This window comes from Protopterus annectens, chromosome 1.part1 (genome assembly GCF_019279795.1).
Source record: "Protopterus annectens isolate FY-2018-M chromosome 1.part1, PAN1.0, whole genome shotgun sequence".
Classification (NCBI taxonomy): Eukaryota; Metazoa; Chordata; order Ceratodontiformes; family Protopteridae; genus Protopterus; species Protopterus annectens.
The window spans coordinates 1819871201-1819882778 of NC_056726.1; the positions used below are offsets into that span (position 1 = coordinate 1819871201).

The window sequence follows — 11578 nt, forward strand, 5'->3', positions numbered from 1 at the left end:
TTGTTTCAATCTTTGATATTAGCCAGAAGTACTCTTCGCAAGACCAGCAATGTGCCCAGTAATGACTCCTTCTGCAATTCATAAGGAGTTACATGTATTGACAACATTTGTAAGTTATTTTTTATAAGACCCGTTTCTACTACTGTTGGAACTTAATGGTTATCTTTCTTCCACATCGCCCTTGCTTCTGCCTGCGGATCCTGGTATTTTATGACTGTGACTCTCTCTACGTAAGACACTGTAGTCAGTGGGTGTAGCTAATTCAATGATCCATGCTACCTTTGTCTTCTTTTCATGTACATCTGGCGCGCTGTTGGTAATGAGTAATCCCAAGTGATTTAAATTTTATCATTTTCCATAATGATTTGTGGCTCATGATTTCAGTGTTTTAATAATCGATTCAGTGTAAAACAATAAATGTAGTAGACCACTGAACTCAACACTACCTACAAAGTTTTAATGAATTTTATTTTCCATACATACAACAAAGACATCACATCCATCAACCTCTTAGTGCAAGTATTGAGGACAAGACCAAAATACTGTGGGGGTTGCACAATCAGCGAGAGATTTTAAATATTGCTCTTACAGAACTAGGACTTCAATCTTCATTGTTTTTGTTAGAATAATTATGATAAACAGACACAAAATTTAGGTAAAAATCTGAACATTCCATAGGCAGTGTAAAAGTACACAACACATATGTTTTTAATACATTAAATTGAATATATTCTTAAACACTTAACCCCAATATTAACTTAAATATATTCTTAAACACTTAATCCCATCTCCACCTCCTTAAGAACCAGCCATCCTTTACTTCAAAAGTAAAATTAAAAAAAACTGACGTTTTGTGGGTGGGAACTTTCGTTTTACGCGTAGCGGGATTGGTTGTAGTGGACCACAGAGGGGTATAAGTACATTGAACACAGACTTGTGTATGCTCGTTATTGACTTGGAGTTTGGACCGTTTTGTGATCTAGTTAGTGTTCTACTTTTTCCCTTCTTTCTTTCGTTGTTAACGTCTTATCTGACAATTTTTTTTAATTTGTTGTGTTTGGTAATTTTTTTTTTGCTTCCACCGCCGCGAAATTGTTTTTCTTTTACTTGTTCGCGGTTGAGACCAAACGGGTTACTAGTTGGCCATATCCTTTTTGTGGCCCACTAGCCTAAGTAGGACAGATTTAACTTGTGAGATGCGATGTGGAACTATAATTGTAGCAATACTAGTTGGCAGCGGCGATTCCTCTTAAGCATACTATACATCTAGCGCTATGATTCCCAAAGCGTGAGCCGATGCTGGGGGTGGGATGGGGGTTATAGCTCTCAACTGTTCAGCCTCATTGGTCTGTTTGTCAGAGAATCGCTAATTTCAGTAGTACGCCTACAAAGTCTAATTATAGAAATGGTGATTGTTACAGCTTTCAACTGTTCAGGTTTTTTTGCAAACTTTGGTATTAAAGGTTTATCTTGTACACAACTTTTTGTAAGGGGGGGGGGCAGGGGGCAGGACTTGAGTTACGGTGTACTCCAGTGAGGCTGTTCTAATGAGTGGGGTAAATGACGCACGTTGACATTCTGGCCATCTGGTGATACCTCACTAGGTACTTTAAACTGCCTTCGAATCTAGTTGTATCGGGACTCGTCAGCGAGTGGGTAGTATCGCTCCCCACTTCTTGTGCGAAGTACTGTTAAGGAATTGTTCCAAGATAAAGGTGTATATTAGCTGTTCCAAGCTCAATTGGAGATCATCGCTGCTTAATTGAGAAACTAGCCCCTTGTATAATTTGTCTAAACGCTGTTCCAAGCTCAATTGGAGATCATCGCTGCTTAATTGAGAAACTAGCCCCTTGTATAATTTGTCTAAACGCATTAACTGAACGACTAACACTTTTGCAGTGATGTACATAAAGCAAGAAGGCAATGTTGGGGGGGGGGGGCTAAATAGGTGCTCTGTATCTTCTAACCACGGTAGAACATGGATTTTTCTGGAGCGCATAACACAAAATGAGTAAACTTTCTGCGGATTTCTGTATAGATGGAAGTAATGCCCTAGTGTCAAACAGGGCGGGTCTTTGGTCACATTTGTCACCCACCTTAGTGTTTGCTGTCTTAAGACGCGGCACTTATGCGATCTTTCGGGTTGTGGTGGCGGGGATGTTTCCTGCGTAGTAACGGGTGTCTTGCGCAGCTAACTTAAAGTTGTATGGTCATTTGAACGTTAAATGTTTTTTTTCTTCTAGTTGTCCTGATTTTCATTATGGGGAAAGAAAAGATCCACATTAACATCGTGGTCATTGGACACGTCGACTCTGGCAAGTCTACGACCACAGGTCATCTGATATACAAATGTGGTGGGATCGATAAAAGGACAATCGAGAAATTTGAAAAGGAAGCGGCCGAGGTATGTACCTTAAATTAAAGTGGTCCATGTGTACTCATTACACGAATCGAGCTTTAAAAAGTCCATACGTAGAAAACCTGTGCAAGTGAGGAATATTCACTTCAAAGTAAGCTCATAGGATGGTTAAAATGTGGTGCGCTGTTTATCGTTCAATTTCATGGATATCGGTAAAACGTAAGGCTGTCGCATCCAGTGTAATGCAGTTTCTCTGCAGGAGACAGAATTGTGTGTAATGGCTGAAATTTACCATTTGAAACTTAAACATTTATTTTCCTTTTCTAGATGGGTAAGGGGTCGTTTAAATATGCATGGGTCCTGGACAAACTGAAGGCGGAACGAGAGCGTGGTATTACCATAGACATATCTCTGTGGAAGTTTGAGACTACAAAGTATTACATTACAATTATAGATGCCCCTGGACACCGAGACTTTATCAAAAATATGATTACTGGTACTTCTCAGGTAAGAACCTAAGCGTTTAATTGGATTAAGCCTAGAAACTCAAGTTAGTCAGTGGCTCCCAGCATTGCCATCATAATGGCTAGAAAATAGTATTTATCTGAAACTTTCAGTTTGCATAGCGGCGTGTACATGAGAACTGCACTAGAATTGGCTAGATACAAGTGGGGAATATCGGTTTTAAATGAGTTAAAGTAACTAAGCAGGATGTTGTGCAATAGTGCATTGGCTTGGTGGCATGTATTGATTGCAGTCTTTTCACTTTGCAGGCTGACTGTGCAGTATTAATTGTTGCTGCTGGTGTTGGAGAGTTTGAAGCTGGCATTTCAAAGAATGGACAGACTCGTGAACATGCACTGCTTGCATACACCCTGGGAGTAAAGCAGCTAATAGTTGGCGTTAACAAAATGGATTCTACAGAGCCACCCTACAGCCAGAAACGTTTTGATGAGATTACAAAGGAAGTTGGTGCTTACATAAAGAAGATTGGTTATAACCCTGTCACTGTGGCCTTTGTGCCAATTTCTGGTTGGCATGGGGATAACATGCTGGAACCCAGTACAAAGGTTGGTGTTGCAAAATCTCCTTTTCTAGTCTATTTTAGTCTGAACTCTTAGTAAGCCTTTTTTTTCCTTTGTAGATGACTTGGTTCAAAGGCTGGAAGATTGAAAGGAAGGAGGGTGGTGCTAATGGTACAACTTTGCTTGAAGCTCTAGATTCAATTTTGCCCCCTACTCGTCCCACAGACAAGCCACTTAGACTGCCCCTTCAAGATGTTTACAAAATTGGAGGTAAGCTGCAACTTCATAAACCTTGCTTAATGTTCAATATGTAATTGGGTCAATTGACACTTCTGAATGCTTGTGATTTTTGTTTTGCAGGTATTGGTACAGTCCCAGTGGGTCGAGTGGAAACAGGAGTGCTGAAGCCTGGCATGGTTGTGACTTTTGCACCGGTTAACCTTTCTACAGAAGTAAAGTCAGTAGAAATGCACCATGAAGCCTTACAGGAAGCACTGCCAGGTGACAATGTTGGCTTCAATGTTAAGAATGTATCTGTGAAAGAGATCAGACGTGGCAATGTTGCAGGAGACAGCAAAAATGATCCTCCACTGGAAGCTGGCAACTTTACTTCACAGGTACTTTAAAATTTAAAATTTTAAATGTTGTATACTATGCACAATCTGACCAATGTACATTTTGGTTTAACCACCCTTTGGGGTGGTATAGGAGTTTACACTTTTCCACTGAACCAAGTTAGCGATCATGTTTCATTTTATATGCAAACAATAATTTTGCTCTTCACTTCAGGTTATAATCTTGAACCATCCTGGCCAAATTGGTCCTGGATACTCACCTGTGCTGGATTGCCATACTGCTCATATTGCCTGTAAGTTTGCGGAGCTGAAAGAAAAGATTGACAGACGTTCTGGCAAGAAATTGGAAGATAATCCTAAATTTCTAAAGTCTGGGGATGCTGCTATTGTGACTATGATACCAGGCAAGCCTATGTGTGTTGAAAGCTTCTCTGCCTATCCACCACTGGGTAAGTAAGCAAATTCCTTTCCAAATCTGAGCAGAATTTACTATCTGTTAATGCAGAAGTTTCATTGCAGACTAAGCCTGCTTAGGTTCTTGTTCCCCAGAACTTAATGTGTTCAACTTTTTTTTCTTCTAGGTCGTTTTGCTGTTCGTGATATGAGGCAAACGGTTGCTGTTGGTGTGATCAAGGCAGTTGATAAAAAGACTGGAGGAGCAGCCAAGGTAACAAAGTCTGCAGCAAAAGCTGCTGCAAAGAAATGAACTGGTCTTTGGAGGACTGTTTGCTCAAGAGCAGAAGTCCTGAATCCTGTGGTAAAAGACTGGTTAATATTGATAAAGATGCATCCAAAGAATTTTCGGAGGAAAAGAGTAGACTTTGATCTGTGAAATATCAGTTGTCTCCTGAGCTTGGGAGGTTTGTTCAGTGTTGGACTTTCAGTTGGGGTGTTTAAAATCCTGTTTCTGTAATAAAGCATGTATGTATTACTGTAATAAAGCATGAAAATGATCAAATATGTGTACTGTTTTGTGGTATTGCAGTGCTATAACTATGCAGTATTCATCTAAGCTTTTGAGGTCTTTGATTCATGGCCTTAAGCATCATGGGGTTATGACTGACTTTAGCTTCTGAGCAAATGAGTGAGCTTCTCGCTGACCCTGTAAAGGCCAGTGAACTAGTGCAGTTCACTGCATGTGTGTCTAACCATGGCAGCTTTAGTGGCTTTGACACTGTTTCCACAACAAATCTGTGTGTCAACATATCCCATACAAGTGACATCCACAGCTAGTAAGTAGCAAGGTACTGGGTGTGGCACTCGTAATGCAAATAACTGTTCCAGTCCTGTAATGGACCATTGTATGAATGTGTTTAAATGAGTAGCAAATGGCTCCATCTCGTTGGACTGCCTCCAAGTCCAAATTCTGTCCAGTGCTGTACTAAAGATTAACTGCAAACGGTGATACTGAACACTTGGGAGTCCCTTCAGCTAGGACTTGTCCCCTTTCAACTTGGCTGCCAGGATAGGTGCTTAGGACTTGCAAGCTACGTATGTACCTGTAAGAACTTCTAGTCCAATGTCTGCTTAGACCCAAGCACATGCTCTGGCTCCAGAGGCAGCCCACATTGATTTTTTATGAGCATCAACTTAATTACTAAGTTGCAGAAGTGTAATGAATACTGGATTTGAATTCCAGAAATGTGGAGAAACCAGGGAATTCTGGCTAGTACTTGATTGATCAGTTAACTATACTACTTGTACAGCTTGAGTATCCCATGTTTTGCAAGTATGGTTTTTTGCAAGAAGTGGATTTGACACTGAGCTACTTTTGAAAATGTGTTTAGCATTGTAAACATTAATGGATCTGGATGCTAATGTTTTGAAAAGTTAAGAGTGGATCACTTTGCTACTAAAAGGCAGCAATATTTACAGACTGATTACAGCCAGGTTACAGTGTAGTGGTGAGCTGTCAATTAGTGGGTGCTTGAGTAAATACTGGGCTTTGTCAGCTATTAAAACCAGGGCAACCGTCCTGACCATGATACCAGTCCCCCTGCCCCAAGTGTGCACCAAGCAGGGACCAAACCTTCAGCTTAAAATCAGAGGCACTGCCAACTGAGCTGTGCACTGTATAGTACAGTAAACTCTGACCCAAGCAATAGGAAAAATGCACAGGACCACATCACTCCTCACCCCCCCCCCTGCCGAAACAGCATGTTTGGTTTTGAAAAGTAAGATTGGAATTTCCCTCTAACCAAGCAACTGGTATAAGGTGCAGTATTAGTCAGGCCTGTCTAATGCTAACCAGAAACTGATATCCAGCAGCTGCCAATCCCAAGGGTGTTGAGTTTACTGTACAGGTGTCTGAGCCTACTTTTCTTACAGTTGCTAAAATGGTGTTCGTATGGATAAGACTTGCATCTGTTAAAGCCCCAATGGATTTTAAAAGTCCTTTTTTGAGGGGAAACCTATCCCACAGCAAGGATGTATTTTTTCCATTTCCTGGAAGATGGAGGCTTCTAGTGTTTGCCTGCCACATTGACCCAAGAAAAGAAAAATGGGCAGGAGATGAGGGCTTGGAATTTTTTTTTTTAAGATTTTTGAATGAGTTCCTTGAGAAACTTTTCGATGTGCCAAAGGATCTTTATTTCCCTTATGAGCCTGACCAAGGCAGATTACTATAAATAGTGTCTTTAGTAGAGAAGCCCAGGGTGATTAGGTGTGTATGTGTGTATATATACTTTTTGAATTGCTGTTGCTACCTGATCAGAGGACTTGACACCTCTGAGGGGAGGGATGTCAGTTTTTCTGGTGCCAGGTTACAGGCAAGTTGGTGCTTGTCTGGGTCACTTGCTATCCTAAACTTAAGATGGCTGAGTCTGCTTCCAGATGTCAAACCACTGGTAGACTGGATGGTTTGCTTGTTAATTGGTGTTTTGTGGTTGGAAATGCATGTTTCACAGTGTACCAGTTCACACAAATACAGGAATGTTCTCAGTTTATCATATGGTGTTCCTCTGGTGCAGTAATGTAAATGTACCACTCTGAAGTAGACTAGGCCTTTTGGATTTAAATTAGGCAGTTAGTCATAGTAAAATGGAATGGCTGTACAGCAAAAGATTTTTGAGCTCTAACATTGATAGAATGGTCTATTTTAATTCTCAGGGGTAGGGTTCCACAGAATTGCCTAACATGTAGAGCTCAATATGATGTGCAGAGCCAAGACTGTTCAGTCTAGTTGTGAAATAACATTCCTAAATGACAAACTTCAGTGGTGTCAGTTATATCTTGTACCCTTCCCATAATTATCATGAAGGCTTCAGCCCTCTACTACAACCTGCAGAAATAGACTGCTTCACTAAGGGCTGCCTGTAGTGTTTATGCTAGTTTACTAAAACTAACTTTTCTAGTGCTGATTATGCAGAGGCTACTAATGGGGTATTAGAGTAGAAAGCCTGCAAATATTAAATCGTATAGTGGAAATGTGTTTTTGAATTCTGAAATGCAACCACATACAATATTGACAGTTGCAGTCTAGGATTGATTGTCCATGAATATAGTTTGGGGTTGTATGGTGAGTGCTTGTAAAGTTTAATGTGTTAGGGGTTTCTTGGGTAATACAGGGTGACCTGTGGCTTTCAAGGAAGTGGTATGGAATTTTACATGATTGCTCACATGCATCTTCCTGTTTGACCTCCCTTGAGGTATATTCTGATATAGGTACATTTTCACTTAGTCCCAGTCTGTGATGGTATAAAAATGTGGAAGGCTTTATAGTTTTGCACTTCTGTGGTGCTGTCCTGCTTTAAACCATTTCTCAGTGACTTGACAGATGGCATTCTCCAGGGTGAGGAGAGCTTGTAAGGAGTGAAGTTTCTTGTTTAGACTCCTAGCATTGAGCAGTAACACCTTTAGATTTTCATGGTTTTGATTTGCTGTGTTGGAAGGATTGGCATTGCCTAAAAAGCATCATGGTTGAGGGCAATGTTTAAGCTAATGTTTGAAATATAAGAGGAGTGAGGTACAGATCATCCCTGCTAATGCAGTGTTGTCTGACTATCTTACACTGAGAAATCCCCTTAGAATGGCATAAGGAACTAACCCAATTAGTCAGTCATCTGTTCATATTGTAGCATCATTCTTAGAATGTACAGTGCTGTTCATTGCTGGGGTGGGATACATTCTGAAAGCTCCATGCTCTGTCTTCATATAATCTAGGGGGTATGTCTAAAGTCATTTACACATACATGGGCAGTTGACTCAAGGGAGTGCAAGAATCATAATGCTTTCTGACAATCTTCTATAATGGGGTGTGTGAGTTGTATATAATAGCATTGGAGGTAAATCTCACCAACAACTCCAACATCGGGATCATCAGCAATGTACCACACAGTTCACCTTTACAAAGGTGAAACACGCTTGTGTGAGTGCTCAAACAAGTGAATCGTAACCACAAAAATCAAAACTGACAGTTTTCAATGTTCAAAAAGCAGATCCACAGTTTTGAACAAATGTCTAATGCGAAATGTAATTAAGTGGAAAACTGAGGGGGGCAAGCCCCCCTGCACCCTCCACACCTCCCCTACTTTAATATACTAACGCCAAGATTGCACTACATTGGGGAATTTTCTGATCCCTACTGTAGTGCATTCTGTCCTAAAATGCTGAATCTTGCAATGAGCGAATGTCACTGTGCATTCTCATTGCACATTCAAACCTTTTTGTTTGCAAACGCCCTTTTGCACATCTGCTCTGTCAGTGTGCAAAATGCACACATGAAGGTAAGCCATACCACACACCACCTTACCATGACCATTGTCCTGCATAATCCTTCATATGCTGAGGTTCTAAAGATTTATTTTCTAAACCTCATATTTAAACGTAACACGGGCAGAATGCATCCTCCCTAACACTGGCTGTCTCGTTAAGCTTACCACCTCACAGTACAGGTAGTCCCCGAGTTATGAATGCTAAATTCCTAAGGCAGACATGCACTAAACCAAACATTCTAGTTGTAGGTGACTCCATTTTAGGACATAAAAATGTGCTTCTTACCAGGCTGGAGAAGTAAGTTATTTTTTGTCTGGTCCCAGAATCTGTCAGATATTACATGCACTCAAAGCCATGAACAGCTAGCGTACATGTGGGTGGCAGTGACTTCATATGCACTTTCTTGGGCTATATAGAAATGCATGATATAATTAAACTGTCTCCCAGGAAAGTAAGAGCTTAGCATTGACTAGCATTCTACTTTCTCCTGGGATGATGCAGTATGAGCAAAAATAATTGACTTAAATGTTTGATGTAATTCAAAGGGAGTCCAGTATTTGTCAACCTGGGAGGACACTATTGACAGACCTCACTGTTTCACAAGCCTGCACCTGTACTCCAGGCTTTTGAACATTGGCAAAGACATTCAATGCCAACCAGATATAATGAACAAGGCAAGGAAAATTGTACTAATACTAGGAGCCTAAACAAAACTCCTCTACAATCCCTCTTCACCCTGGAGAGAGTAAATGTTACAGGAATGACTGAGATATGGTTTAAAATGGAGGGTATTCCAGTTGTACAGTGCTACAATACTTTCTACACTTTTAGATCAGCCACTGTGCATGAGAGATGTGGAGGTGTCTGTCTTCATTTAGAAGAGACCCCACATCATGGTTGGTGCACTAGAACTTATCTCTAAACCACCATTAGAAAGGTCTCATCATATATTGTCTAGGTATAGAGCTCCCTGTATGACCCACGAAAACCACAATACCCATCTGCAGGAACTACTGTCACTCTGTATTAAACCCAGTACCACTTTCATGGCTGATGTCCATTTAGACTAGAATACCCATACCACCACTTACCTAGTGGGGAAGGGGATAAAGTCTTACTCCCATTTTTTGTAAGGGGAAGATGAATCTTCATTACTTGTTAGATCTGACCATACAGCCATCTCCTTCAAAATAAAATTTAATCCAGGGACCATTTCTTCCTTTAAAAATTTTTCCAAAGACATTACCCAAGTTTACCTACTCCTAAGTGATACATTGGCAAGCTTCAGATAGTCATGCTGAAAAAAAAAAAAGCCTATTCCCATTTTGAAACTTTAATATCAACAATCTGTACAGTAAAAGGAAGAGATTATTGGCAAATATAGGATAATCACAAGGCTTTCTTTAGTTATGTTAGGAACCTGGGTGGTAATTCCCAGATATGCTCAGAATTAGTCCAAAATGACACCGAACCCACAGACATTGCCAACATCCTAGCTGACAAGTTCAGTTCAAACTCCCCCCCCCCCCCCAAACCACCAAAAGGGCAAATATCTATCCCAGCAGAGTGCTGCCCCCCTGACATCTCAGATGCTCAGGTAAGAGCCGCCCTCTCCAAAGCAAAAAACACAGCATCAATGGGACCAGATGGTGTCCCGGGCTGCGTCCTACATGAACAAGAAGAGCTAAACCCAAAACTACAGAGCTAAACTACTGTTCAATCTCAGCCTTACTACAGGATATGTGCCCAGAGTGGCGTACAGCAACAGTGGTCCCTCTCCGGATCCTGGAAACTATTGTCCCATAAGCCTGACTAGCTTGGTCTGCAAAGCTATGGAAAGGATCATCATGGACCTCATAAATAAAGATATTGGGGACCTACAAACACTGGATCCTACCCAGTTTGGCTTTAAGGGCAGATACTGCCTCACCTGGTTGATTTCTTTGAAACAGTCACAAAGGCCATTGACGAGGGGAAGGTGGTCTACACAGCCTACTTGGACCTAGCAAAAGCCTTTGATACAATACCCTACTCTGGCATTATAGATAAGCTCACCAGCTTAAATATAAACCCCTATGTCACTAGATGGATTGCAAACTGGCTCAAGGACAGAACCCACATGGTTAGAATTGCTGAAGCCATGTCAGACTCCAAACCAGTTACAAGTGGTGTCCCACAAGGCTCAGTCCTGGGACCTCTCTTATTCGGTATATATTTCTCGGAGGTACAGGCCAACACAGAAGGACTGTGGCTGACCAAGTTCGCAGATGACTGCAAACTGGGCGCCATAATCGACTCTCCAGTCGACACAAGTATCCTCCAAAAGGGCCTCATAGAAACAGACAACTGGTGCCAGAGCCATGGCCTCAAGCTAAATGCCAAAAAGTGTATAGTCATCCCCTTTGGCAAAAACAAAGTGCCCACAAATTACCACATAGGTGGTAATCCATTAAGTACAGAAGAAGTAATTAGGGACCTGGGGACCCAAATTGATAGCAATCTCTGATTTGACAACCACGTGGCCAAAGTGGTTATAAAAACATTTTATATAGCCCACCTAATCATGACGGGATTCACATCTAGATCAGGGGAGGTCATCGTGCCTCTTTACTCATCCCTTATCAGGCCCATAATTGAGTACAATGCCCCTTTTGGGATGTACCTTACCAGACACCTGCAGCAACTGGAAAGACCTCAAAAGTACCTCACCAAGAGGATCAAAGGGCTCAAACAGATGCCATATGCTGCCCGGTTAAAGAAACTCCAGCTCTACTCAGTGGCATACCGCCTGTTCAGAGGCGATCTGTGCCTGACGTATAAAGCCATGTCCAACCCTTAATTAATGGACATGGTGCACCTCAGAAAATCCAAATCCCATCGAGCTACGCGCTCGAGAGACTTGAACC

The 11578-nt window shown here is 41.4% G+C and overlaps 1 protein-coding gene across 1 annotated transcript; it reads left to right on the top strand.

Annotated features, from left to right (window-relative positions):
- The first annotated feature begins 923 nt into the window (after positions 1–923).
- Positions 924–4910, top strand: LOC122812433 (elongation factor 1-alpha 1-like). The gene is made up of 8 exons (XM_044084808.1): positions 924–982; positions 2244–2404; positions 2687–2866; positions 3133–3429; positions 3504–3654; positions 3745–4001; positions 4174–4408; positions 4541–4910. The coding sequence occupies exons 2-8, from the start codon at positions 2261–2263 to the stop codon at positions 4663–4665; spliced, it is 1389 nt and encodes a 462-aa protein (XP_043940743.1). The 5' UTR covers positions 924–982; positions 2244–2260; the 3' UTR covers positions 4666–4910.
- The last annotated feature ends 6668 nt before the right edge of the window (positions 4911–11578 follow it).

Coding starts and splice junctions, on each gene's coding strand:
- LOC122812433 (XM_044084808.1), top strand. CDS start 2,261: ATGGGGAAAGAAAAGATCCACATTAACATCGTGGTCATTGGACACGTC. Junction 2,405..2,686: donor TTGAAAAGGAAGCGGCCGAG/GTATGTACCTTA, acceptor TTCCTTTTCTAG/ATGGGTAAGGGGTCGTTTAA. Junction 2,867..3,132: donor TGATTACTGGTACTTCTCAG/GTAAGAACCTAA, acceptor TTCACTTTGCAG/GCTGACTGTGCAGTATTAAT.